At 52.4% G+C, this 27,839-nt stretch overlaps 1 protein-coding gene across 4 annotated transcripts in view; it reads left to right on the forward strand.

Moving 5' to 3' along the window:
• The window catches only part of GRB10 (growth factor receptor bound protein 10), a 191,044-nt gene that overhangs the window by 128,594 nt on the left and 34,611 nt on the right, over positions 1-27,839 (forward strand). For all 4 annotated transcript variants that reach the window (XM_082632732.1, XM_082632734.1, XM_082632733.1 and 1 more), the window contains 2 exons: positions 21,127-21,283; positions 26,767-26,882. In XM_082632732.1, coding sequence (XP_082488858.1) covers positions 21,127-21,283; positions 26,767-26,882 — 273 coding nt within the window. The remainder of the gene's footprint in view (positions 1-21,126; positions 21,284-26,766; positions 26,883-27,839) is intronic.

Here is a 27,839-nt window from a genome sequence, read left to right on the forward strand (position 1 = left end):
AGTGGGAACAGCATCCAGTCAGGAGCTCTGGCTGGGAATAAACATGGACACAGTGTGCTGGACACATGGGGCCCACCTAATGCCGCCTCGTGCACTGGAAGGACGAGGCCAAGTGGGAAAGAGGAAAGCGTAAGCCGTCTGGAAGGAACTGGGCGCAGGGGGGCATCGGAAGCCTCTGTATTCACTAGTCAGGGCGGCGGAAGGCGTGAAAGATTCAAGCAGCCACTTGAAAGGAAGAACCCTTGTTGCCCAAAGTGGTCTAGATCCCCTCAGATGAGTCAGGGCCTCCTCCACTGTGCTCTGGCTTTCTTTCTCTGTGACCACTTGACAGCTGCTCAGTGGGCAGGTGTGGTCAGGCATGGGCCGGCGTGAGCCGGAGTGGGCAGGAGTGGGCAGTTGTGAGTGGGTGTGAGCAGGAGTTGGCAGGTGTGAGCAGGAGTCATCAGGTGTGGGTGGGAGTGGGCAGGTGTGGGCAGGTGTGAGAGGGAGTGGTCAGGTGTGAGCGGGAGTGGTCAGGAGTCGGCAGGTGTGAGCAGCTGTGGGCAGGTGTGAGTTTGCAGCCGCTGTGATGTGATGTGACGATGCCATCCATCTTCCCGCGTCCTCCACATGAGGCATCCAGAGGGTGCAGATGCCTCTGGGCAGGCCATGCCAAGTCTGCCTTGGGTTTGTGTCCACCCTGTGGCCATGTCCTTGCCAAATGCTATGGGAGAGGCATCCTGGGCTCGTTTGAGCCTACCAAGTCTGCGTGGTCTGGGTGACCTGTGGGCTGCACGCCTGTGTCCCTGGAGAATTCCTCTGTTCAAGCCCTGACCCCACTGTGATGGCCTTAGGTTCGGGCCTAGGGAGGTGAGTGGGTTTAAATGAGGTGATGGGGTGGGGTGCCCGTGGTGGGATTAGTGCCCTCAGAAGAGCGCAGAAGAGACCAAAGCTCTTCCACACCCGTGAGGACACAGCAAGAACACGGCTGCAGACAAGTCAGCAAGGGTCCTCTCCAGAACCCGACCCTGTGGGACTTTGACCCTGGATTCCCAGCCTCCAGAACCATGAGAAGTAAGCGTCTGTTTGAGCCACGAGCCTGAGTTCTTATATTATGGGAGCCTGGGCCATGGGGCTGGGAATAGCTGAGTTTTGTACAAGCATCCTGGTTCTCCAGCTTAAACCCAGCGTGGGAGAATGGAATGGTGGGAGACACTGTGCTGACCTTTGCCCACCTTGCCCTTGACCTTCTCAGGCCCCCCGCACTCTGCATCCCCCCACCCCTGGAGCTGGGGTCCTGCCTCTGCCACCGAGTGGGTCCCGGCTGTCACCTTTGGCACCCGCCCTGCCCCTGCTCACATGTCCGACCCCCGCGTGCACGTCAGTCATAGCCTGGCAGGTCTGACCCTCCTCGGAAGTTGCTAGGGCCCTGAACCCAGTGATGCCTCCTCCTCTGTGGGTCCCCCTGGAGGGGTGGGTGGTCACTGGCCTTGTGTGAGGTCCAAGGGTCTCTCTCTTAGACACGGGCTTCTTGGGTTTCCTGTTTCTTTTATTGTATTATATGAATTTTAAAACAACCACATTTGGTTCATTTGATAATTTTTTTTTTTTTTTTGCGGTACACGGGCCTCTCACTGCTGTGGCCTCTCCCGTTGCGGAGCACAGGCTCCGGATGCGCAGGCTCAGTGGCCATGGCTCACGGGCCCAGCCGCTCCGCGGCATGTGGGATCTTCCCAGACCGGGGCACATACCCGTGTCCCCTGCATCGGCAGGCGGACTCTCAACCACTGCGCCACCAGGGAAGCCCCATATCTTTTAAAATATAAATTCTTTAAACTTGGGATCCTTTGTGACAGCATTGAGTATCTCTTGGTATCTGTAGCTGTCAGGAGTACTGGAAAAGTGGGCACTTACATGATCTATGTCCTTCACGGGAAGAATCCCCATACTTTTACCAGAAATCTAAGTGTGTGTCTTGACCAGCGTGGGCGTCTGTGATCAGGTCCTGCTGCAGAATCGGGCCGGGGCAGTGCACAGTCTCAGAAAGGGCTGCCTAGTTTGCTGGATCAAGAAAAATGAGTTCCCTTGGCAAACTAATCTGCTGTTGCTTTGACTTGAAATGTCTTTAGGAAAATGAACTTTTGGCCTGATTACCCTCCCCGACGGTTCCGACATGAATGCACATGATTAACCCCCCTCATTTCCGACGGACACAGTTCATCCCTTGCAGAAGGTGTCGTGTGCGTGGAGCGTGAACACCTTTGCTTTAGTAAAAGCCTGTGGACGGTCACAGAGGGACTTTGCTTCCATTCTGTGGTCTCTATAAATATGTCATTTGTTGTCAGTTTAAGATAAAGTGTTTCATGAAATCACAAGGTTGAAAAGCATCTGTCAGACCTTTGGGTCTTGTTTGAAGGGGTTCCGTGCTTTGGTGAAATCCCTGCCACCTGCTGGGTCCAAGCTGAGTCCTTGCCTTTCCAGGATCACAAAGGACGCTAACTAGAACCTTCCACATACGTGTCCCCGCGGCTGGCTGTGGCCTTTCTGTGTCTCTGTGCTGCTCCCGGCCGGCCTGCCCATGCCCTGGCCCAATGGGGCAGCCCCGTTGTAACCCTTCCTGTGTGGCCCAGTGCCTGCATGGAGTCTGGCCTCCTCTTTCTCTCCATAGCTTTTCTATCTTTCTTTTCTTGGCCTCTCACCTCGCTGTCTTAGGAAGCATGATGGAAAAACAATTTGAGTAATAAAAAATGTTTAAAGAAACATTGGAAGAAACACTGGAGGAAACCAAGTGCAGGCGTTTTGAGTGTCTTCAGAGAGAGAATTCAGTTAACATCCACCCACATCCCCTCCTTTCACTGCTGTGCAGCCAAGTGTCGGCATTTCTAGGAAAAGAGAACACAGATGTGACCCCGTTTAGAAAGGTTCCGGGTGAACAACCTCTGCTGGTAAATTTATTTTAGAACCCAATGCTAATGATGAGTGCAGTTTATTTTTTCCTCACCCCAGAATAGCTTCCTCGTTGTAATCCCACAGCAGAGATGCTCGTGAATCAAAGCAGCAGTATTTCTCGCTGCCCTCTTTCTGGAATCCTGGATTCTTGGGGTTCATTTGTATCAGGAAACCCTGCACAGACACAGATGGAAGTGTCACGTGTAGCAGCTCCATGGGGACGGCAGGGGGTGACAGCTGCCCCGCGGTGGGGACGTCACCCCCTCGAGGCGGCGACAGTGCTGTTGTGACGGGACCTTGGATGTTAGGGCCACTGGCTTCATGCAGACCACGGTCAGTGACAGGGACAGAGACAGTGCCATCCCCATTCCGGTCCCTGTCTCTCTTTTTTTCTTTCATATTCTTTTCCATTAGGGTTTACCACAGGACATTGAATAGAGTTCCCTGTGCTCTGCAGTAGGACCTTCTTGTTTATCCATCCTGTATATAAAAGCTTACATCAATGCAGATATAACTATATGAATGTTTTTGTTTGTTGAATATCCGGCAAGTGTTTTCTGTGCCTCTTCTCCGTGGTCTTTGCAAAGAGCGCTCGTACTTGCTGAAAACACTACTAACGAGTGTGTATTTGGGCCACACTCGGACCCTTGGCCGTGGCTGGCTCTCTGCGTGGGTTCCAGTTGGCTGTGCTGTAGATGTCGCTTCCCAGAGCCACTGTGAGGTAGATAGGTTTTGTCACGTTTTCAGTGCTTTCCTGGAAGCCAGCTTTCTAGCCACAGCCCGTGCGTGTCGCTGTGTGTGTGCGAAGGCCGCTTTATTGTCATCACCCGGTTCAGGGGCGCGTGAGTTTCAGAACTTCCGAGCGCTGATCCCTCACCTGTGGCCTCCCACATTCTCTCTCTGAGAGTGGCCTGGGGGCCCCCGTGGCAGCACACGCTGGCTTTGGAAACCTGCTGTCTCCCAGCTGGGGTGGCCCTCCCTACGCAGGTGGGCAGCTGCTGGCTGCAGGGACCGCAGGGGCCGGGGTTGTGGTAGGGACAAGAAGGAACCGCCTGTCCTGTCCGTCCTATCCGTCCTATCCGTCCTGTCCTGTCCATCCTGTCCTGTCCTGTCCTGTCCGTCCTGCCCTGTCCTGTCCCAGTGGTTGAACATGCCGCATCTCGGGCCTTCAGACCCTACGGCAGCCTTAGCCCGTCTCTGGCTGTTCTGCGGCGCTTTCCAGGAGTATAGATAGCAGTGTGTGGCCTTGCAGCGCCCACAGAATGGAGGAGGAGGCGCTTCGGGTCCATGTGCTGTGAGGAAGGCCCCCTGTGCTGGTCCCCGTGCAGTGCTGTGGGGGTGGATCACTGCGTGGACCTAGGTGTGGAGAACGGGATCAGATGATCCCGTCCTGACTCAGGCCGCTGGGCTCGGGTGCACCCCGTCTCCTCAGCCCTGCAGCACAGCCCCCCTTACCTCCCCCACATGGTCTCCAGTCTGGGAGGATGGCCCCAGGAGGGAGCATCTGAGTGACAGTGACCGGCAGGGTCCCGAGAACCCGTCTCCAAACCCCGCACCTGGAGGCTGGCTGTTGCCCACCTTGTCCCCAGCACGGGGCCAGCAAGGAAATGAAGCCTCCGCCGCCTGTGTCCATCTCACAGGCCCACTGCCCGGTGCGATTTGAGCGGCTTCCCCATGTGGACACTGCCCTCAGGGGCCCAGGAACTGGTGGGAGAGACAAGTGCCAGCCAGTCCTCGGGGGCATGGAATCGCCAGCAGGTCAGACGTGGGGCATTCCGGCTGCGGGAAAGGCACCAGCCAGCCAACCAGCAGGGACTGGAGGACGATGAGCCGTTCGTTGGGTTGGAAGCAGAGAGTGTTCCAGAAAGAGGGAGGGAAGCCGGTCGGGAAGGACACGGGCTGGAGTGGGGACCCTGGGCTCAGGGCCTGGAGGTGTGGTGAGGACCCATCTCTGCAAAGCTAACCTGCCAGGCGTCGCTACAGGAAGGCAAGGCGCGTTTGCTTTTTTGTTTTTTTTATTGAAGTACAGTTGATGTAGAATTTTGTGTTCATTACTGGTGTGCAGCAAAGTGATTCAGCTCTATACGTATATACATTCTTTTTCATATTCTTTTCCATGAGGGTGTATCACAGGATGTTGAATAGAGTTCCCTGTGCTCTGCGGTAGGACCCTGTTGTGTATCCATCCTGTATGTAATCGTTTGCACCTGCTCACCCCAAACTCCCAGCCCTTCCCTCCCTCAACCACCTCCCCCCACCGGCATCCTTAAAAAGTCCACAGGTTGCATTTTTATGGGCTGGCCAGGCAGGCGTGGGGACAGCCAGGTAGGCTGCGGACACAGCAGGAGCTGAGATGGGTGGGTGTGGGTGTGGGTGCTGGATGGATCTGAGCAGGTCAGCAGCGCCCGGCGATTTCTTGCCCTCCTGTAGCTTCCGTGTCCCTCTGACAGCTTGAAGCTCTGCTGCCCTCCTTTAAACATATGTTCACCCCTGGCCTCGGGTCTTAGTTCCTGAATTCCATTCTCAGAGGGGGCAGGGCCGCCTAGGAGATGCTTGAAGCGTGGCGGGGGCCCGTCACCAGGACCCAGGAGCCGCTCGAAGAGCAAAGGCAAGGGAGTAACTCAGGGTTGTGGAGAGAGCGGCCAAGGGTCCCCAGATGACATCACCGGAATGGGGCATCCCGAGAAGGACACGACCCACTTCTGTGGCGCCGGCAGGACCGAGGACCTTCCGCCAAATGTCAGGACTCCTCAAAGATGTTGAGGTCATGGAAGGCCCCAGAATACAAAACCACAGGGACAGCCAAATCTGAGGACCTGTCCAGCTGACGGAGACCAAGGAGACCCAGCAGCTGAGGGCGGCCTGTGGGCCCAGCTGGGATCCTGAATCAGCTAACGGTAGGGTATTGATGTGATTTCCTGATGTCCATCCTTGAACTGTGTTTCCCTCATAATGGCAAACGGCTCCTATAGACACTGAAGTTGTTACCCTAGGCGGACTGTTTCTGTCAGAGACCAGAACAGCTACGCACCTGCTGTGACCAAGGCCCTGGTGGCATCCTGGGGACCCTCTGCCCAGAGGGCCAGGTCTCAGGTACCTGAAAGAGGTCTGCAGAACTAGCCAGCTGTGTGCTCTTGTTTTCTCTGTCATAGATACTAGTCCACCTTCACAGGTGGAGCGTTGGTTTTAATCTAGTTTTATATTGTCTTAGCCACCACGTCAGCCAGAACCCCGATTTGCAACTAGGCGTGTGCGTAAGATTCACAAAATTTGAAATACAAACTCCTACCTCAGAATTCCAGAGTAGGCAGGGGCCCTCTAAGGGGTGACTTACGCAGAACCCCGAGGTAAAGCAGTCAGAGCAAGGACAGCCTCAGAGGGCCTGGGGTCTCCGGCAGCGAGGGGCCATCCGTGGGTCCCAGGCTGCTGAGAGGTTGAGTTTTATGTGAACCTAGAAGAGGCCCTCTGGGTCTCTGGGTGTGACTGGTTTCCTCCTGCAAAAGGGTGGTTTTGACCTTCTAAAGCTACTGTCGTGAAATCCACGTGATTTTGATTTACCAGTGGAGACTTCCGTGCTCTGGAGCAGGTACCCAGAGAGAGACCCCAGCACCTAAGAGCATCAGAGCATCATAAACAGGACATCATGATCTAATTCATTGTGCTGCAATTTATTAGCTATTTGGAGGAAGAGCTGACTTAGGGTCTTACAGTTTATCGCGTGTTGTTATGGACGGAATTGTACCCCCCTCCGCAATTCAGCTGTGGAAGTCCCAAAGCCCCCAGGACCTCAGGCTGTGACTCTGTTTGGAAATGGAGTAGTTGCAGGTGTCATTTGTTAAGTTTAGATACAGTCATGCTGGAGTAGGTGGGCCAACCTGGTAGGACTGGTGTCCTTATAGAGAGGGCACATTTGGACCCACACAGGGAGAAAGCCCTAAAGGTGCAGGCAGCGATCAGGGTGATGCTTATACGCCAGAGGCAGCCAGCAGACCCCCAGGAGCTGGGAGGGACGCGTAGAATGGAGTCCCCCTCACAGCTCTCGAAAGGGACCAGCCCTGGGATCACGGACACCTTGTCTCTGACGTCCGGTGTCCAGAACTGTACACATCCAGAATCGCGGGACATTGCACTTCTGTTGGTTAAGCCACCCCGTTTGTGTACACGTAGACTGAAGTAAATTCTAGGTGGCGTAAACTGTTAATAAAAATTCAGCTGCCGGTGGCAGCTCCCTGGGCTTGAGACCCGGGATTGGACTTTGGGTCTTTATTCTGGTTCATCCCAGAGCCCTCCGCCTCCATGGGAGATAAAGCCTGCGCTGAAGTGAGAGCACTGGAGGCTGGCTTCCCTCCCCTGCAGGTCTTCACGCGGGTGCGGTCCCTCCCCCTCGTCCCCATCCTTCCAGAGAAGCTGGTCCGTTCAGGAAGAGCAGACAGTTGGCAAAGTGTGGGCACTGAAAGCGGAAGTAGGAGTCGGGATTGCAGCAAGCGTGACCTGTTACCACATCATCTGTGCTCAACCAGGGGCCAAACAAGCAAAAAGGAAATAGTTTTAAATTATAAAAGTGATAAATGAAGAAAAAGTAATACATGCTCGTAGTAAAAGCAAAAAGTGAAACTTAAATAGCACAAGAAGGTTTATGATAAAAAGTAAGGTTCCCTTTCTCTCGGTTCCCAACTCTTGTCTCATTCTGCAGACGTGAGCGGTGTGGACGGACGTTGTCTATCTTGTCCAGAATTTACCTGCGTTATCGCATTTTCCCCAAAAGCTTCATGGTGCTGCATCGCGTGGGGACGATAGTTGGTTTAACCAAACCCTCTTTGGACACACACTGTTATTGTGTGCAGTTCTTTCTTATTGTAAACAAAGCTGAAATGGATGTTCTTGTACATAGGTCTCTGGTCACTTAATGGTGGAGAGCTGGGTGCATAGATAGATACATAGATGATAGATAGATAGATAGGTGGACGATAGATAGGTGATAGGTAGATATAGACTAGATAGATACATAGATAGATAGATAGGTGATAGGTAGATAGAGACAGACTAGATAGATACATAGGTAGATATTCTCAGCATTGTAATTGCTGGTTAAAGGATTTGTGTGTTTATGGCTATGTATGTGTGTGTGTATGAAGTTCCTTTTGACACCTGTCATCTAAGTGCCGTGTACCCCATACAGTACAGTGTAGAGGCACTGGAGCCTGGCTGACCCCGCGTTTGAAGAGCACAGCAACCCGGGATGGGTGTCTTGTGTCTCATTCCCCTGGCCCCCGAGTGCCAGCAAAGTCACTCCCCCAGTGATGAAGCAGGCTCATTTTCATTGGCTGTGTCTGCAGCTTCTAGAAACTCTGTAAGGTATTTACTGAGCCCATCTGGTAGCAGAGGGTCAGACCTGCAGGGAGGTTTGCGGAGGGCATTTGCTCACGAGTCGCCCTGGAAACCTCTGAGTTGGAGACTCCAGCGGCCGGAAGGCGGGGTAAGGTGCGCGCAGTCATATTCAGGTACTTACTCTTTTTGGTGTTGGACTTTCTGAGCTCGCATTTGGTAGAACCTTGTGCTTTCCTTGTGTTTGAGGAGTTGTGCCTGACTGTGGTGTTTGGCCTACATTTCTCCCCTCCGGATCCGTGGTCTAATGTGAGCAGAACTGAGAAGCCCTGCTTATCTGACAGACAGACAGACAGATGGCGCGACAGGCTCGGGGTCCGGCTGTCGCCCTCAGCAAGGGGTTTTGCTTCCGTTTGTAGATTTTAGTTCTGCAAGTACACCAAACGGAGATGCTCACTGATACCAGTGAACAAGTTCTGCTTTTTAAGAGAATTCTCAGTAATTCCTGTCACAAACCCTTGGTCGTGGTCTGTATTTTTGAATTATATTGAATGTCTCACCATAGTGGTAGATAAGCTTACTTTCCCAAAGAGAAGGTGTTATGGGCAGTACAAAGGTTATTAGTATAAACTGCATTCCTGGCAGATGTATCTTGGAGAACTGGGATTTTGAGAGGGAAAGACTCTATCTACAGATACCTGTTCTTGACTCTAGTAATAGAATAAAAAGGTAGCCCTATGTGGCAGCCCCGTCTGAGATTTGTACAACGGCACTCACTGTCTGCGTTGTCCGGACCCAGAGGAAGTTCTGGAGGCTGTTGTCCTTTCGTAATCTAACCACTCAGGACTCTCTCAGCTCCTCGAATTTCCCTTTTTTCTAAACTTCCAGTAAATCTGCCAGTCTTCCCAGGTTTCCTGTGTTCTTTGCATCCAGCTCTGTGCCCCCGCCCCCCGCCCCTCCCCGCAGCATCAGCACAGTGGTGGGGCTTTAGCAGGTGGGACACCTGTGTTGGCTGGGTGGGCGCTGGCCTGTCCTGCCCTTGCGGATGGAGAGCTGATGCTTCGGGGCCCAGCTGGAGGCCCCTCTGCCCCCACAGAACCGTTAAGGCCTTCCCTGCCCCTGTCTCAAGCCAGACGTTCGCTGAAACTGGATGCCAGTAAGTACATCACGCAGTCTGAGATAAAGATAGTACATTGGCCTGAGGGCAGACCCATGATACTCGATGCGTTGCAGACGGTCTGGGGGAAGTGCTTTGACGGGTGGCCTGTCCTCTGCCGTTACACGACAGAGGGACAGGCAGTGGCAGGGGGGTGCCGTGTCACCGCCCTGTCTGGTGGTCCCGTCGTGCAGCCACCTCGCAGAGTGCAGACGTGCACGTGGGCCCTCCCCGGGCAGGGCCAGCTGCGCACCTGTGTGGGCCTGACCTCCCCAAACGCCGTCTTTGCGTTTCGGACATTTTACTGACTCCAGCCGTGATTGAGCTGCCGGGTGCCTGCGGATTTGGGATCTTAAGAGTCCTGCACAATGAAGACGGAGGCTTGATGGAGAAGGTGGAGGGGCCTCCTGATGAAGGGAGCAACCAAGCAGGAGTCCCCTCATGTCATCTTTGTGACCTCGCCTCTGTGGGTGATAGGACACCGGTGAGATGCTGAGTGACAGAGGGGACCCCCGTGTCGTCGTTTCCGCACAATGTGTCCTTTAAACTTTTACACTGACATAACTTCAGACCTATAGAGCAGTTGCAGTAATGATACAAAGACCTGTCCTACATCCTTTACTCGGATTCCCTGGTGGCTAACACGCTGCCCCATTTTAAATCGTTTTCCCTGGTCCCATATGCGTGTATGTAGACACACATCTGTATGCACATGTGTATAACTAGTGTGTGCTACGCTCCCTGTAATACAGCAGTTTCCAAAATCAGGGCATGCAGGGATCCAGACCTTATTCACAGTTCATTAGCTGTTGGGCTAATGTGTCTTATGGCTTCTTTTTTTCTGGTTCATGAACCAACACAGGACCACCCTCTGCACTGGTTTTAATGTCTCCCATTCCCTTTCGCATGGGGGCACTTCCTGGCTGCTCCGCGTCCTTCGTCACGTAAGCGGTTACCGGAGCCCCCTCTTTGGTTTGTGGGGAGTTTCTTTGGGGCCCCGTCAGGTTGTACGTGGCAGAGAGGCCACAGACCAGCTGCGTCCTTCTCGGGGCAGGAGTCCAGGACGCTGTGATGCTGCTTTCTCCATCATCACCGATGTGGATGTTTACTACCCACGTCTGCCGCGTTTCTCCACTGTGAAGGTGCCATTATTCCCTTGGTAATTGTAAAGTACTTTAAAGGAAGGTGACTTGAAACCAGGTTAATATGCTTCCTCCCTCCGACTTCCACTGACTGGTTTTGTCACGTGTGGATGATCCTGTCTGGCGATTCCGACTCTCATTCTGCATCTGTGAGTTGGCCTTGGGCAGTGAGGAAGAGGAGCCCTCTCTCCCAGTTATTTACCTGTGTGTTCCGTTATTTTTCAGTAAGGACACATTATTATTTGATTACAGCCATCGCTTTGACGCTCACATTGTCCCAGTGGGGCTGGTTCCTATTTCCTTGTGACACACCCTCGTCAAAGTACTACCTTGCTTCCTAGCACGAGATTCCCCTTGCTGTGCACTCAGCACGTTTGACATCTGGGCCTGGGGAGTCCTTTGATGTGAAGCCATCTTGTGCCCTGGAGGGTGCTGAGCAGCATCCGTGGCCTCTGCCCACGGACGGCGGTAGTGTCACACACACACACACACACACACACACACACACACCCCAGTTGTGACAAGCAGAAATAAATGTCTCAGGCGTTGCCAAATGTCCCTCAAGGGGCAAAATCCACCCTTACCCTGACCCCCCATCAGGAACCGCCGAGGGAGTGAAGGGTGCTGCCTTCTCTACCCAGAGGTACTGGGTTCGATTCTTCAGACGGATTAGGCAGGAAAAGGTTTCAAATATGCTTGATTTCCTCTGGCAGCACAAGGCTAAAGGGTCCGAAGGCATGTTTAGGTTTTGTTGATGAAGAATTTAGAGCCTGCACAAAAGTAGAATAGTGGGGTGAACACCGCGTACCCCCCGGCCAGACCCCACAACTGTGAAGCCACATCCCCCATATACCGTGTTGACGCAGATTCCAGCCATCATGTCATTTACCTATAAATTTTTTAGCATGTTTCTGTAAAAGATTGACACTTTTTTTTTTTTTTTTTTTTTTGCTGTACGCGGGCCCCTCACTGTTGTGGCCTCTCCCGTTGCGGAGCACAGGCTCCGGACGCGCAGGCTCAGCGGCCATGGCTCACGGGCACAGCCGCTCCGCGGCATATGGGATCCTCCCGGACCGGGGCACGAACCCGTGTCCCCTGCATCGGCAGGCGGACTCTCAACCACTGCGCCACCAGGGAAGCCCGACACTTTTTTTTTAACAGGACCATTAATACCGTTGAGACACCCACTTCCTTAATCTCATTAAAAAAATTCCATATTCAAACAGGAACTGCATTTACACTGCACGTTTGCAGCCCTAGTACCGTGAGTTCCCCTGGAAGACGTTGCCCAGAAGACAAAGCCTAACCCAGGAAGGGCTTGGCTTTGGGAGTTTGCTCCCACTGAGGGCTCTATCTGGATGGAAAGACCCCGCCTGTGCTGCCCTGCAGGCTTCAGCCCGAATTCACGTTGCAGGGGTACCTGCCCACCAGAAGCTGCCACCTGCCACTGGCAGAGCCGTAGACGGACCCAAGTGATCAGGTCTCTTAGGGGTCATCTGGTCAACCCGTGCTGTAGGTGGACAGCTCTCCACGGCCCCCACCCCACCAGGATGGACAGGCCGTGATGGGGGCCTCTCTTCCTGAGGACCCTCCCTGCCTCTCGTTGGGGGCTTCAGCTGCTTGAAATACAAAGCAGACTCCTAATACCTGGCTTTTCAACTACCTACTAAGGCCAGCAACAGCTAAAAGCCCCATAGAAGTCTTGGAGCGGAAACCCAGGGTGAGCTTCCTGCCAAGTGCTCCCTCTTCCTGGGTGACGCCGCAGGGGTCTTGGTCCTGCAGTGCATGGGGAGGGGGGTCTTTTAAGGCACATGATGCCCGCAGGAGGAGGAGACAAGTGGAGTGTGTCTGGAATGATCATCTGCGGAGCGTTTGCTGTGGGACGGGACTTGCATGCATTTCTCGGAGTGACACTCACCGTCAGCCTGTGTGACAGTCCCTCACTGTCACATAGGCTGGGGATTGAGGGTTGTCAAAGGGCAGAGGGGGTAACTCGTGCAGCGACTGGCGAGCAGGAGCTTGAACCCAGGGCCGGCAGGTTCACAGGCTCCGTAATGGATGCACTTGGACAATGGCTGGGGGGACCCTGGGACCTCCGGGAGATTGGGGCCAGCACGGAGAGTGTGCTTGGTGAGTTCTTGCTAAGTGGGAGGCTGGAGGTTTGGGGATACCCAGAGGATGCCCGCGGGTCCACCGTGCCCCTGAAATCCTGTTTTAAGGAATAGAACACATTCTGCCAAGCACCCGGCATCCCCATTCTTGGAAACGTTTCCCTTATTAGAGGTGGCACTTTAGGAAAGTTGACATCCGGCCATTTATCCTGAGAAAATAATTCAACCCACACACCGAGGCTCATGTACAAAGGTGTGCCAGGGAGCACTTGAGGAGAATGAAAGTCTAGAAGCCGCCGGAAGGCAGCATGACGTTCATGTTGATACAACATGACATGTGAAGAAATCCCTCGCAGGCATTAAAGCACCAGAGAGACTTAAAGACCCGGTGGATGTTTATGGTGTAACATGAAGCTCCTCGGCCCGATTGCAAAACCGCGTCTGCCGTCTGAGCCCAGTCATGGCAGTGCATCTATTTATAAACACCTGTGCAAGAGAATACTGGAAGGGCACACTCCAGAGCTGTAACAGCAAATCCGGGAGTTGTCAGTGATTGTCAAGTTCCTTCCTTTGTCCCTTAGGCATTTTCCAAATGTGTTACAATGAAAACCTGTAAGAAAAAATGAATGTATCTGTGTACCCTTGAACAGCTCGGGTTTGATTTGGGCTGTGTGCCCTGAATCTGGCCCGTGAGTGCCAGGCAGTGAGGGTGTCCACAGAGGGGCTCCGGATCCGCGGTTGACGTTCAGGAACTACTTTGTGAGTTCTTTCTAGAACTTTAACTCCTTTGGAAAGGATTGCGAGGACTTAAAATATCTTTATCAGTAATTCTTTCTGAAACATGAAATCAATCGATTATAACTCAGATGCTTATTTCTTTTAAGTCAGTTTGGGTCCCTGTAATGGAACAGGATGCTACTGATATTCTTCACTATGGTGAATAGAACCACGTACTTACGTGGAGCAACTTCAGTTATCATTCCCCGTGGCTCAGAAGAACATCACTGATTTAGACCAGAACTGGAAAAAAAATGGTTAGAATTACCTTCTTTTCACTACAGTGAACCCATCCCGGCCCTGCCCTAGCCTGAAGTACATCTAATTTCATCCATAATTGCTCGGCCTGCCCCGTTTGGGGGCTTCAGGGCCCCCCAGAACCAACAGCCTCGTGCAGCTCCTGGGAAGCGTCTTGCTGACAGAAAGGCGAACAGCAGATGCCCTGGTTCAGACCTGGGCCCCCATGGGCCCATCTCCTCCATCTGAGCGAGCTGTTTTGCTGTCCCGAGGCTTCCACCCCGCGCCTGGTCAGGAGATGGTTCCACCAGCCTTGGAGGGCGTGAACTTGGGGCCCTGGGGTGGCCACTGGGCTCTCTCGCCACGTGCCTGGGCTCAGCTGGCTTTCCTGCTTTCCCTCCCCATGACCCTGGCGGGACCAGGTGCCCCTCAGCCCTTCCCACTTCCCGTCTTCCACAGCCTTGCCTCCCTCTCTAGATATATATATATATATATATATATATATATATATTCCCATCTTTATTGGAGTATAATTGCTTTACAATGGTGTGTTAGTTTCTGCTGTATAACAAAGTGAGTCAGCTATACATACACATATATCCCCATATCCCCTCCCGCTTGCGTCTCCCTCCCTCCCACCCTCCCTATCCCACCCCTCTAGGTGGTCACAAAGCACCGAGCTGATCTCCCTGTGCTATGCGGCTGCTTCCCACTAGCTATCTACCTTACGTTTGGTAGTGTATATATGTCCATGCCACTCTCTCACTTCCTCCCAGCCTCCCCTTTCCCCCTGTGTCCTCAAGTCCCTTTTGATATTTTTTTTAAATTGAAGTATAGTTAATTCACAGTGTTGTGTCAGGTATACACGAAACTGATTCACTTCTACATATGTGTGTGTGTGTGTGTGTATATATATATATATATACATATATGTATGTATATATGTGTGTTTGTATATATATCCTTTTTCAGATTGTTTTCCATTATAGTTTATTACAACATATTGAATATAGTTCCCTGTGCTATATAATAGGACCTTGTTGTTTATATATAGTACTTTGTATCTGCTAATCTGAAACTCCTAATTAATCCACCCCTCCCTTTCCCCTTTGATAACCGTAAGTTCTCTGTGTCTGTGAGTCTGTTTCTGATTCGTAGATAAGTTCACTTGTGTCATATTTTAGATTCAACATATATATAAGTGATGTCATATGATATTTGTCTTTCTCTGTCTGGCTTACTTCACTTAGTATGGTAATCTCTAGGCCCATCCATGTTGCTGCAAATGGCATTATTTCATTCTTTTTAATGGCTGAGTAATATTCCACTGTATATATGAACCACATCTTCTTTATCCTTTCATCTGTCGTTGGACATCTAGGTTGCTTCCATGTCTTGGCTATTGTGAATAGTGCTATTATGAACATTGGGGTGCGGGTATCCTTTCGGACCATGTTTTTCTCCAGATATATGCCCAGGAATGGGATTGCAGGTTCATATGGTGGTTCTGTTTTTAGTTTCTTAAGGAACCTTCATACTGTTCTCCATAATGGCTGTACCAATTTACATTCCCACCAACAGTGTAGGAGGCTTTCCTTTTCTCCACATCCTTTCTAGCATTTATGATTTGTAGACTTTTTGATGATGGCCATTCTGACTGGTATAAGGTAGTACCTCATTGTAGTTTTGACTTGTGTTTCTCTAATAATTAGCCGTGTGGAACACCTTTTCATGTGCCTCCCTTTCGATATTGACCCTACCACCGTGGACGCCCCCTCATGGCCCTTGGATACAGCCTGGCTTCTTCCTAAGTGTTTACCCCCAGCATTTACAGGAGGCTTCGGGAGTTACTGAAAAGCCCAGCTTACATCCTCACTTAGAAAAATGCATTTAAACAGGACCCAGGGAGCTTTGGAACTAAGAAGTAAGTTGGATGACGAGGAGCTGAGACAAAGCCGCTCGAACGCCCCGGCTCAGACCCTGCAGACCCTCTGGGTTTCTCTGCAGGGTTGGGGGCCCTCTGCTCTGCTCAGCCCAGGCACCGGGAGGCTTTTGTCCCCCTCGGGACATCCTGCACCTGGGACAGGTCTGGGGCAAAGGGCTGAGAATCCTCCATTTGCTGTTTTCACGGGTTGATCTCAGCCAAAGTCAAGAGTCTGTGGAATTCAGACAAGATCCCAAGCCTGCACGTGCCCAGCGGGGAGTGTCCGGGGCCCGAAGCAGGAGTGCGGGTGACAGCTGGGAGGAGGCCGCAGCGTCTGTCTGCCTGCTGGGGACCACGACCATGGATACGACGTACCTTCAACCCTAACCGTTCTTAAACTCCCTCCTGCAAGTTTGCCAAGATGCAGGCTTCTACTGCCCTCTCCGTACGATGAATGCATAAAAGGCGTCAGCAGAGCTCCAGGAGGGGCTGAATCTTCTGTTACCACCTCGGGGCTTTTCAGACGGGCCCTGGTGCCAAGCCAGTCAGAGGGCCAGGTAGCCTGCCTCCCGCTGCTAACCCTGAAACGAAAGGACCTCAGGCGGGTGGCATAATTATGCCCTCTTTAATATTACTTCTTTATTTTTACCATTATCATTTTATCATTTATACGACAAAAGCAGTACGGTCAAGGAATTTATTACAAATTTCAGAATCAGAATTGTGCCATGCAGGTGGCATATGTTCTCGTATTTTATAAGTATTTAAGTGGCTGTGGCCTTCAACTTGATTTGCTCTTTTCTTTGTTTCTTTTTTAATTTTTATTTTATATTAGAGTGGAGTTGATTTACGATGTTGTGTTAGTTTCAGGTGTACTAACAAAGTGATTCAGTTATACATACACATACACAATACGTCCCCTACATACAAACCTTCAGGTTGTGAGCTTTCAAAGATGCGAACGTGCATTTGCATGTCCAGTCATGTAAGTTAGTTCACGTGTCCGGTATACGTTGTCACGTGCGTGCATCCTCTACAGGGGGTTGTGCGTTCGTGTACTTTACTGTACAGTCCTGTATAACAGAGTACAGTAGTACAGAGTCTTCATTTCAAGCTAGATCTGCACGTGGACGACTTCATTGAACTCCTTGCTGTGCACCATGAGGAGGTTACTGATGAAGACCTGATGGAATCGGAGGCCCAGAGGAAGAACAAACAGAAAAAAGAGGAAGAAGAAGTAACTGAAGAACGGAAGAGGTTCACGACGCACGAAACGGCAAGGGGGTTTTCTTTATCTGAGGAGGCGCTGTTAGTTTCTGAGGCACAGAACTCGGACGTAGAACGGTACACGAAGGTTGCAGCAGCCGATCAGAATGCAATTCCGTGCTACCGTGACATGTATGATGAGAAAAAATCAGCTACTGTTCAGATACCACTGGCTCGTTCTTTGAAGAGGGTAGATGGCATTGAATCCAGCAAGGAGCCAGAACCTCAGGCGGGAGTGACGTTGCAGGTCGCCCTCCGTCTCCTGTTGCTGGCGATCCCTCAGCTCTGCCTTCTCCCACCTCCCCTCCCTCCTCCAGTCAGTAAGTCTTCTTGCCTGTTCACCGGATGCCAGCCCCTGTGCGCCAGCTGTTGTACTGGACTACTGTGCTTTTCAAGGGACTGTACTGTAAGATTAAAAATGTTTTCTTTATGTTTTGTGTGTTCTTTTATGTGTTATTTGTGTGAAAAGCATTGTAAACCTATCACAGTACAGTACTGTACAGCCGACTGTGTTCGTTGGGTACCTAGGCTAATCTGTTGGACTTGGGAACAAATTGGACGTACGAACGTGTTCTCAGAACGGAACCCTCCTATGTAGGGGACTCACCGTATCTATTCTTTTTCAGATTCTTTTCCCATATAGGTTATTCTTAATAAATTATTGTTTTATTTTTAAAAGCAATTAGCTACTTAATTTCCTTTGTGGTGCAGAAACAGAAGCTGGAGTTTCAGTGGTGGGTTTTTCCAGTTGAATTGTTCCCGCTGCACCTTACCCCTCATGAGGTTTGCATTCTCAGAACTGCAAACCTGAGTCGGTCGTGGCTGTCAGGCTCCCGCCATCCCCACCCGCTGCTGCCATGTCTCAGGCCTTCAGTGGGAACCTGCCTTGTCCCCAGGTCCTTGGTCCATCCGAGGGCTCCCCGGAGGCAGGCACAGGTGGCTGGGAGCTTTTCAGGAGAGGCTCCCATTAGCGCAAGGCAGGCTGACCCTGTAAGGCTGGTGCTGCTGACAGATTCCCCATTTTACAGATGAGAAGGGTGAGGCACAGAGAGGCTGGGCCACTAAGCAAAGTTCCCAGAGCTAGTCGGTGACGAGGCCGGATTGCAGAGGGTCTGATTCTAGAACATCTCCCCTGAAGCCCCACCTGGGCCAAGGGGGTCGTGAGTGATGTTTCACCTTCCATCACTGGGGTCACAGAGCCAGGGAGGGGCTGGGCCAGGCTGGCTCTGCGGGTCTGTGCTCTGAGTTCTCCCCGATCCTGGCAGGACCCAGATCCACCCGTGTGTTCCCTGGAAGTCTTCCCCCGATACATATGTGCCCTCGGCATTGATCTCCTGGCTGAACTGCGACAGAGGCCTCGGCCAGCTCGCAGGGAGGCGCTTCTGCATCCCGACCTCACAGGATGGTCTGTGAGGTCCTTGTGGTGCAGAAACAGAAGTTGAAGTTTCACTGGTTGGTTTTTCCAGTTTTCAGCCTGCTCCCTGGCATCCTTTGGCCCAGGCCTGTCGCGCTGAAGGTTGAGATGGAAACCCTCGTTTCCTTCCAGGATGAGCCCCAGCACCGCCCAGGAGCTGCCTGCAGGGCCAGTGGGCGCAGTGCAGAATGCTCCTTCCGGAGCTGCCGGCTTTAGAGGCACAGCGGGGACAGCTTCCTTTGTGCGTGTGTATTCGTTACAGGTACTGTCACCTGGAGCTCCAGACGTGCTCCCGGTGTGAAATCGCAGGGGTGTGTGGTGGCTTTCTTGTCGGTCTGTCTTGGGACCTGTTTCGCCTGTGGTCAGCAGTCCCTGGTGAGTTGGGGGAGGTAGCTGGACAGAGCAGAGCGGGCAGCGCAGGATTCGAGGTCCTGTCCTGGAGCCTGTGTCCCTTTGTGTCTGTTCCTGTCTCAGGCCTGCAGCCCAGACCCAGCTTCCCCTCCTGGCCCTCCCCCAGCCGGCTCTGGGGATCTGAAAGCCGGGGACGTGGCCATATGACAAAGCACATCTTAGATTTTAATAGTCGGACTATATATAGACCTTTGGGGGCATGGCCTTGGAGCAACAGAGAAGCGAGGGAGAGAGTTTAAAGAAAAGTGCAGTAGGGCTGAAAAGAAGATTTAAAAGCTGGTGCTATGGATGACTTGGGCAGGAAAAGACTTGGAGAGAGAGATGGGAAACCCACTTCAACCTAATTTAAGTTTCCTAGGGAAAATAATGTTCATTGTCGTCACAGATAAGCTCACTTAGAAACTTAGGAAAGACGGAGAATTAGGATAGTTGATGTGGGTGGTTGCGTGCATGACTCACTGTTGTAGCTACGTTACATATGTATGTAATTATGTATAATTAGCATATATATAAGGAATTGTGTGAATTCATTGCTTTTTTAAAATTTGTTTTTCTTTTATGTTAATGCATTTGTTCTTACAAAGTGTTTACCTATAGACCGGAGACATTTTCTCGTTGAAGTTAAATTTTATTTTTATATACTTAGTCATGACAGCTGTATGTGCATATTTAATTGGTTTTGGAGAAGTGGAGCTGTCACTGAGTGCAGCGTCAATTCCAGAAAAGACAGGGGGTGGATTTCTTTAAAGATAAATGTGAGCTGGAAGCAGACGCCTCAGTTCTGATCCAGCCCGGGTTGAGGGGCTGGCAGAGAGGTGGCGGGAACAGCGGGGGCGGTGACCCTGCCCTGCTGAAGGGCTCTGTGCCCCGGGCTAGTCCTGCCTCCCCTCCGGCTGAGTGAGCCCTAAGTCGGCTGGGACGGTCCTTGTGGGAACGTGCCATCCCCATGGGACTGCATCCCAGCAACCCGCTGCCCTGCCAGACTCCCCGCTGTGGAAAGAAACGTTCAAAGTCTGCACTTGATCAAAAACACGAGAAAAAGGACGGAGAAAGAGAGAGACAGACAGACAGAGAGCTGCGTCCAGTTCTTTAAGACCAGCTGACACTCAGACCACAGAAAGCTCCGCAAGTGACAGCGTGGGTTGCAGGGATCAAGGTTGCCGAGCGATTTGGCAGACAGGTCTGAGTTCAGGGCACACACGTGCTCAGGCCGAGTGTCCTGCCTGTTAGTTCCCTGCCATGGGAAAGAATGAGCAGGAATCTTTCTGGAGTGTTGGTCTGAGCCTTGTGTTGTCGTCGTGTTGTCATCACCTCCACCTCGGGCGGGGGCTCCGGAGTGGGAGTGGGGGACGATTGCATCAGGCCCGGCCAGGGACCTGATTGGCCTGCCCCTCGTGGCTTGATTCACGAGCTAGAGGACCGAGCCCGAGGCAGCCTCATAGCCGCTACCCTGCTGCCCAGAGACAGCCTGCCCGCCGGGGCTCCGTCCCCACCATCGGTGCCCGGAGAGGGGTCCCTGCCTGCCAGGGACAGTGGGAAAAGGCTGGGACACTCTCCCCTTCAAGGGACAGTCTCGATTTAAAATGCCATCTTGTTCCTCTGACTGCTTTTTCCATGCTGTTGAGGTAAGATTTTTTGAAGCATCTCACGTTTCCCCTAAAGGCGGCACCCCGTCGTTTTGCAGCTGGGGCAGGGTAGGTTTTTGATCCTCTGGATTTCTGCTTGGCCACCCCCTTGCCTGGGAGCTGTTCGTAGGTCATGGCTTTGAACAACACTGGGAAAACTAAGCTGGCTTGTAATTTTGTGGGGGCTGGGGCCAGAGGGTTTTGTGACTGCTCTTACTGTGCCCTTCTTTTTAGTATTTTCAATTGCAGCGCATTCACATTACTTCTCGCCTTCTCCCTACACCTCAGTGAGCACAAGGTGAGGGGCGGTGACAGCGGAGGCATTGGGTGCTGTCTGCTGCACTGAGGACCCTGGAAACGGAGAACAGCTGGAGTCGCGGGAAGTTAGGATTTCTGCGGGCCTTCTGTTGCTTTGTTTGTTCTCACAATTGGTTCAAGTGTAAAATGTCCAATTCCAAGACCGCCAGCAGTATTTTAAAGGAATTCTCTCGCTTCCCAAGACAGGTGGTAGAGAAGTAGCTCACACACTCTGGTTTGGCCATGTGTCCCCGAGGTGTTCAGGGCGCGTTGTAAGAACCTGTGTTGTGATCCCGCGTGCCCTGCGCACCCGCTGGGGGCGGGAGAAGGGAAGGGGAGTGTCGCCGGGCGTGGCCTGCGGACCCGCAGCCTCTGGTCACCTGCTGCCTGGAAGAACAATTATACATGTGTTGGAGCGCTGCTGTCCATACATTTCCTGTTTCTTTTGTTTCAGTGTTTATTTCTGAAAACCCAAGGTTGTTCATCTGTAAGTATCACCGCCTTGTGTTGCAGGATGTTAAAGTCTTTAGCGAAGACGGGACGAGCAAAGTGGTGGAGATTCTGGCGGACACGACAGCCAGGGACCTGTGCCAGTTGCTGGTTTACAGAAGTCACTGTGTGGACGACAACAGCTGGACGCTGGTGGAGCACCACCCGCACCTGGGATTAGGTAGGGAGCAGCTCCGGGTGGGGGGGAGCAGCTCCGGGTGGGGGACAGCAGTGGGGTGCTCGGTGGGCCTTCAGGTGAAGACCTCTTCCACCAGATGCCAGACTGTCACTGCAGTGTCCCCTGCCAGCCAGCGTAGCAGGCGGTCTGTGCGTTGTCCTCCATGCTCCTGCCTCTTTGTCCTAAAATCTCACCTTCCACCCTCCCAGGCCTCTCTCCCTTGGTGCTTTCAGAATCTCACTCTTGCACAGGTTTTTTTTTTTGTTTGTTTGTTTGTTTTTTTGCGGTACGCGGGCCTCTCACTGTTGTGGCCTCTCCCGGTGTGGAGCACAGGCTCCGGACGCGCAGGCTCAGCGGCCATGGCTCACGGGCCCAGCCGCTCCGCGTCATGTGGGATCTTCCCGGACCGGGGCAAGAACCCGTGTCGCCTGCATCGGCAGGCAGACTCTCAACCACTGCGCCACCAGGGAAGCCCCAAGCCTATTATTTAATATTGTTTTTGATCCATTAAGTTGTTATTTAGGTGAAAATCCTCTTCCTTCCATTATCCACCAGCATCTAATGGTCAGATGCCCAGTAGTGGGAAGAGGAAGGTCCAGTTCCCTGTTTCATGCCTCCCGTGGGGCAGGGCTGTGGGAGTGCCTTTCACAGCTCCCTGTGGTGGTTCAGCATAAACCCCCTTGGGTGGGGTGTGCAGCGTTCTCTGTGGTTGACAGCGTCCTGGGCGTGTTCCTGGGTCCCCTGGCACATGAGTCCGCCGCCCCCATTCTCAGGGCACAGCCACCAGCCCTACATCCCCAGTCACCGCTTCTCCCTTTAGAAGGTCACTTTCTCATGGGGTGTACGTTGGGGATGCTCCTGGGACCTGCACATACACGAGGCTGGCGGCTCAGGCCGAAGGGAGATGATGCTTGCAGAGCCCTAAGGCCGGTGGTTCCACCGGTCCCCGGTAATGGAGGGGTGAGCAGGCCACTCTTCCAGCACTGAGCTGATGTACAGCCTTAGGAATTGAGGCTTTCCAAGCACAGTTACTATGCCGATCTTTGCAGCTAAGATATCACATCCTTAACAGTATGAAACCTTTTCACACTCGGAAACGAGCGATGATTTAGGGGACATGGGGCAGTTTCCAGGACAGCCATTCGAGGTGGCTTCCTTTCCACTAACAGGAGACCACGTGCGTGTGTGAGGTCTGCAGCCCCCGAGGGTCCCCGCGGGGCCAGAGCATCAGGCTCGCAGAGGGGCAGGAACCGTGGCAGCTGCCGGCGTGGGCAGCACCTCTTGCTGGTGGGACCCTCTCTGCCGTCTCTCTGAACTGGGCTTGTTGCCAGAGCCGGGTCCAAGGGCCCTTCCTGGTCCCCACTGTGGGCTCCTGCACCACTTGCTGGTTTGAAAACTCGGGGCAGAGCCCTGAGTGTCAGTGGTCGTAGGTGACCGTGTCCTGTGTTTCCTGATTTCCCGGGAACTCATGCCTTTCCTGATCTCTCCAACCGTTAGTGGCCCCAAAAGTCCAGCCTGGATGGGATGTTTCGGCTCCAGTATTTTGGGTAGAGCTCAGACGGGGAACCACTGTCCCCAGCCAGTGCCACCGGACAGCCCCCGAGTCCAGCCAGCAGGGGCTGGGATGGGGCCGTTGCCTTGGGAAGCGTTGCCCTCCTGTCTGCAGGTGAGCAGCCAGGCTCACTTCAGCCAGGACACCTTAATAGGCAGAGGACGTAGGGATGTTACACAGCCAGCCTGCAGCTGTATCAAGTACACAAACTATACTTTAAAGCAATATCGAAAACCAGGAACTTTGGCATGAAAAATAGCATCTTGGTGCCCCCCGTGAACTTGAAAATGGGCCCACCTGTAAACTCCATCCCCCTGGGAGTGCAGGGGCTCCCACAGATGGGCCCTGAGTGACCACGGGCGTCAGAGTGGGTCAGCGGGAGAGGCTAGGACTTAATTTTAAGCCTGGAGCACCGTCGACCGAGGAGGGTCACAGTCAGGTCCTGTGCATCTCAAGGATTTGGCAGGGGGGGTTCTGCTGTCATGTGAATCAGGATGAAACATCTCAGGAAGAAGCAGGAACCCTTCCTCGGGCTGTTCGCTGCTCTGGGTTCCTGGTCAGATGAGAAGGGCGTGACGCCCGCCCTGTCGCATGACCGGCACATCCAGATGCTGACATCTGCACAGAGAGGGGCCGGGGAGAAGCAGCCGCCTTGCCTTCAGCCTTGGGGCTCAGAGTGGCCTTTGCAGGCTGATCTTTGTCCATCTCTGTCTCTGTGTCTGTTACCTCTGAAAGGCACCAAATGACACCCTTTCCCCACTAAAATACAGAACTAGCAGGAAGGCTGCTTATGGGGCAGATCCAGACGTCAGGATGTTTTCTGTGGGCGTGTTATGCTGCACACAGCTCCCCACAGCCCGGGAAGCCCTGGGCAGCTGTTCAGCGCTCCCGTCTTTGTTACGTGGGCTGCGCCGGGTGGTGAGGGGCTTCAGGGGGCAGCGAGGTGAGATGCTGACACCTCCCAGTGCCCTTGGCCGGGCGCTAGGTCTGCCAGCCCCACCTCACCCCTCAGGACCACCCAGGTTTCTGCTGAGGACTCTTGTGTCTGCTGCACGGCCCCAGAAGTGAGATACGCTGCTTTTTTTAGTTGAAGTGTAGTTGATTTACAGTGTTGTGTTAATTTCTGCTGTACAGCAAAGCGACTCCATTATACACGTATGTGCATCATTTTTTATGTTCTTTTCCATTATGGTTTATCATAGGCTACTGTATATGGTTCCCTGTGCTGTACAGTAGGACCTTGTTGTTTATCCATCCTATATATACTAGTTTGCATCTGCTAACCCCAAACTCCCGATCCTTCCCTCTCTCTCCCCCACTCCCCCTTTGGCACCACAAGTCTGATCTCTGTGTTTGTGAGTCTGTTTCTGTTTCATAGATAGGTTCATTTGTGCCATATTTTAGATTCCACATATAAGTGATATCATATGGTATTTGTTTTTCTCTTTCTGACTTCACTCAGTATGATAATCTCTGGTTGCATCCACGTTCATTATTTCATTCTTTTTTATGGCTGAGTAATATTCCATTGTCTAAATGTACCACATCTTCTTTATCCGTTCCTCTGTGGATGGACATTTAGGTTGCTTCCATGTCTTGGCTATTGTGAATAGTGATGCAATGAACATAGGGGTGCATGTATCTTTTTGAATTAGAGTTTTGTACAGGTATATGCCCAGGAGTGGGATGGCCATCATTGAAAAGTCTACAAAATATGCTTTTTTTTTTTTGAGTTGTCTGAGTTTTCAGTGTCTCTCATGTGGAGTATGGTGGCGGCATAGATGGTGGCCTTAGTTCTGGACATCAGAAAACTACAAATACCCTTTGAGGAACGTCTTCCTCTTCCATTTGTACAAAAAGTCCTTTTGGATGGAAAGTCACATGGCCATTTTACTTAAGGCCACTGTGATCATATGACATTTGTAGCTGGTGACGTGATCGTTTAACACTGTTGCCTGAGGTCATCTGAAAATATGTGTCTTTAGAATCATAGAGAAAATCAGAACTGGACAAAAAGAGCTTTGAGCTGAGGTTGTCCCGGTGGCCTTTTAAAAGCTGTGAGCACAGGTCCCGGGCCTTCAGTGGGAGGCCAGGCCGACAACTCTGGCATCTCTGAGGAGCTCAGTCCTGGTCCCACCACTGGCCACAGAGGGTGCAGCGGCCTTGGTTTCCACCTGTAGGTCTCCCAGGCCTCGTGGGGTCAGCGGAGTGGCCTGGGGCAGAGAAGCACCTCCTGTCGGGACCGCTCACAGTCCATTCACGCTGCTGTATGTGGCTCTACCAGGTAGCTAGGCCTGGGAAGAGAGGAGCCTGCCCGGGATGTAGCATCCTGGGGCCCCATCGAGCCAGTGACTCCCGCTGGGAGGGCCCTGTGCCCCTGAAACCCGACATCTGCCTTGCCTCACTTAGGTCCACCCCGCTCTTTTCTTACTCCTTATTGTACCTGGTAAAAAATTTTAATTCTACAAACCAACCATCAGCAGGTTATTGGGCCATAGTTGTTTTTTTTCCCCATAACCACAGAAATGTTTTCTCTGAACAGAAATCTCAAGGAAAGTCGTGGGTTTGTTTTAAATGAATGACACGGTGCTAAGCCCTATCTTGGCAGCAGGAGTAGCCGTTGGAACCGCGCTCAGGCTGCTCCTGGTTCCTCCGCTCTGTCCTGGGGGCGTCATCAGGCAGGGGGTGCGGTTCCTGAATTGCCTGCCAGGTCCCGCCTCATCCGGGGACCAGTGGGCCTGTCTGTGGCTCACTGGTGGTGCCAGGTCTGGCCCTTCCTGAGGTGCCTGAGCTTCCTGTTCATCCTGGGGAGGAAATTCAGGTTCTAACTGTGTCTCTACCGAGGACAACCTGTCCTCGTGCGCTCTGTGTGCCAGCGGGGCCCGGCTTGGACCAGTGGCCTGGTGACCGTGTCCTTCGTGGGCAGGAGTTCTCCCACGTGCTGAGATGGCTTTGACTCGGGAACGCTTTCACCCTACACCTCATCCTTCCTGGAAGACGGGACTCTCTGGGGATGTCGCGCTGGCCGTGTGCAAGGAAGCGCGGGACCTGGGAAGGGCCGACGGGGCGTTTGTGTCGATTTCGTGGCATCTCCCGCTCCGCCGTTTGGGCCTCAGTTCACACGTCGAAGCCACCCTGGGCTCGTTTGCTCCTGTCCCGTATCCCGTTATTGGACGTGGTTGGTTCCCTGCCGCCCGGTCAGCAGGCTGTGCAGGGACACGTGAGGGCGTCAGGCCACGTGCCTCTCGTGCCCCGCGTGGAGCCAGAGTGCTCAGACTGTGAGGGAAACGCCGCCCCAGGGTGATGCCGCTGCCGAGTCGGGCACTGAAGCGCGTGTGTCCGTGCACGCTCCCCCGAGTGCTGTGCGACGTGTGTGTCCTTCCCGGCGGCACAGTCCCGCCGTGAGAACAGCTCCGGGGTGTGCGTGATTAGCGTGGGCTCCGGCGGGCAGCCGGGCGTGGGGACAGGCTCCTGCTGGTAGTCGCTCTCTCCCGTGTTACGCCCTAAGTTTCACGAAATCAAAGCCGTCCTGCTTCTGCGCGCCCCGCCCGTGCGTCCTCCTGGCTCAGAGCCTTCCCACTATTCTGTGACTTGGGACATTTTCCCAGTCATTAAGAGTCCCTGTTCTTTCCAAGAGTTGACATTTCTTAATTTAAAGGCAAAATCATCTGCGCAGAGCCTTCTGTTGATGCCAACTTGAGAAGTATATGAAAGTAAGGACTGACCTGAGTTACTCATACTCTGTGTCCTAAGACCTCCTATGCGTTGGAGATGACACATTAGAGAGAGGCTTCGATTTACTTTTGGTTCTTGACCTCGTCTTGGCTCACGATGTTTGAAGAGGAACAGAAAAGTCAAGGAGGTTTTGTAATGGGTTGTGAGGCTGCCTTGAAGGTTCTGCCTGTTTATCTCACACAGTACTTTTCCTCTGCAGAAAGGTGCTTGGAAGACCATGAGCTGGTGGTCCAGGTAGAGAGCACCATGGCAAGTGAAAGTAAATTCTTATTCAGGAAGAATTATGCAAAATACGAGTTTTTCAAAAATCCCACGGTGAGTCTTATCTCTTTGAGTCTGGGGTTTGGAACCCTTGAAATCTTGCAGTTTGTACTTGAGCTTCATAGTAGCAGGTCACAAGATAACTGAGGTGTAGCGGGTGGCGGTTGGGTTTGAGAATCTGAGTTGCTAGTTAACTAAGCAATCCTGGCTTGAAACTCTCTCTCTCTGATGCTTAACTAAATGCCTCTGTTCTGGCCGGAGGTAACCATCACCTTCTCCCAGTAGCTGGAGTGAGAGAGGGGGGCTTAGTCTCTAAATGAAGAGAGAGAGGTGGAGTGGGCTTCTTCAGTTATTTTGAAAGTTCTTAGTTCAGTTGGAGTCACGTAGTCAAATACTCAGCAAAATAAAAACGCATGATTCTCTGCAAATAGCAAGTATTACTTTGGGATTATTGGGGGAAGAATCAGTAGAGAAATCAAAATCCAGATGGGTTGAACTACTCTGCTTGATTTTTCTTTTCTGTTTTTTTGTGGGGTGGGGTCCTTGCCTTTTGGGATGTCAGGATGGGAGCCTCGTACCTGCCGTGGTATGAGCGCCAGTCCTAATTCTGAGGCACGGCAGCAGCAACTGGGGGAGAGGTCCCAGCATCAGCTTCTGGTTCTGATAGTTTAGCTGCTTTTTTATTGAAGGGAAGAAATTTGGTAACTGCTTTTGGGTAACGCAGCAGAAAAGGCCTCTTCACATCTCTGTGCGCATCTCCTAGTTTCAGGGGTTCTTTATCTCGTGCCACGCATCTGTGTCCCTGAGTTAGGACACGCGGCAGCCCTCTGCCTTGGTGCACTGCCAGACGTGGGTCATAGTGGGCATCACAGACACTCCAAGCTTGGCGCAGTGTTGAAGGGAAAATGTAGCTTTTTGAAGTCAGTGTTTTACATTGTGTGATAAAGGAACAAAAAGGATGGTCATTTTAAATACAAATTGTACATAATTTTACCTGGAGGAAAGTTTTCA

The sequence above is a fragment of the Mesoplodon mirus genome (genome assembly GCF_964341445.2).
Source record: "Mesoplodon mirus genome assembly, chromosome: 9".
NCBI classification, from domain to species: domain Eukaryota; kingdom Metazoa; phylum Chordata; class Mammalia; order Artiodactyla; family Ziphiidae; genus Mesoplodon; species Mesoplodon mirus.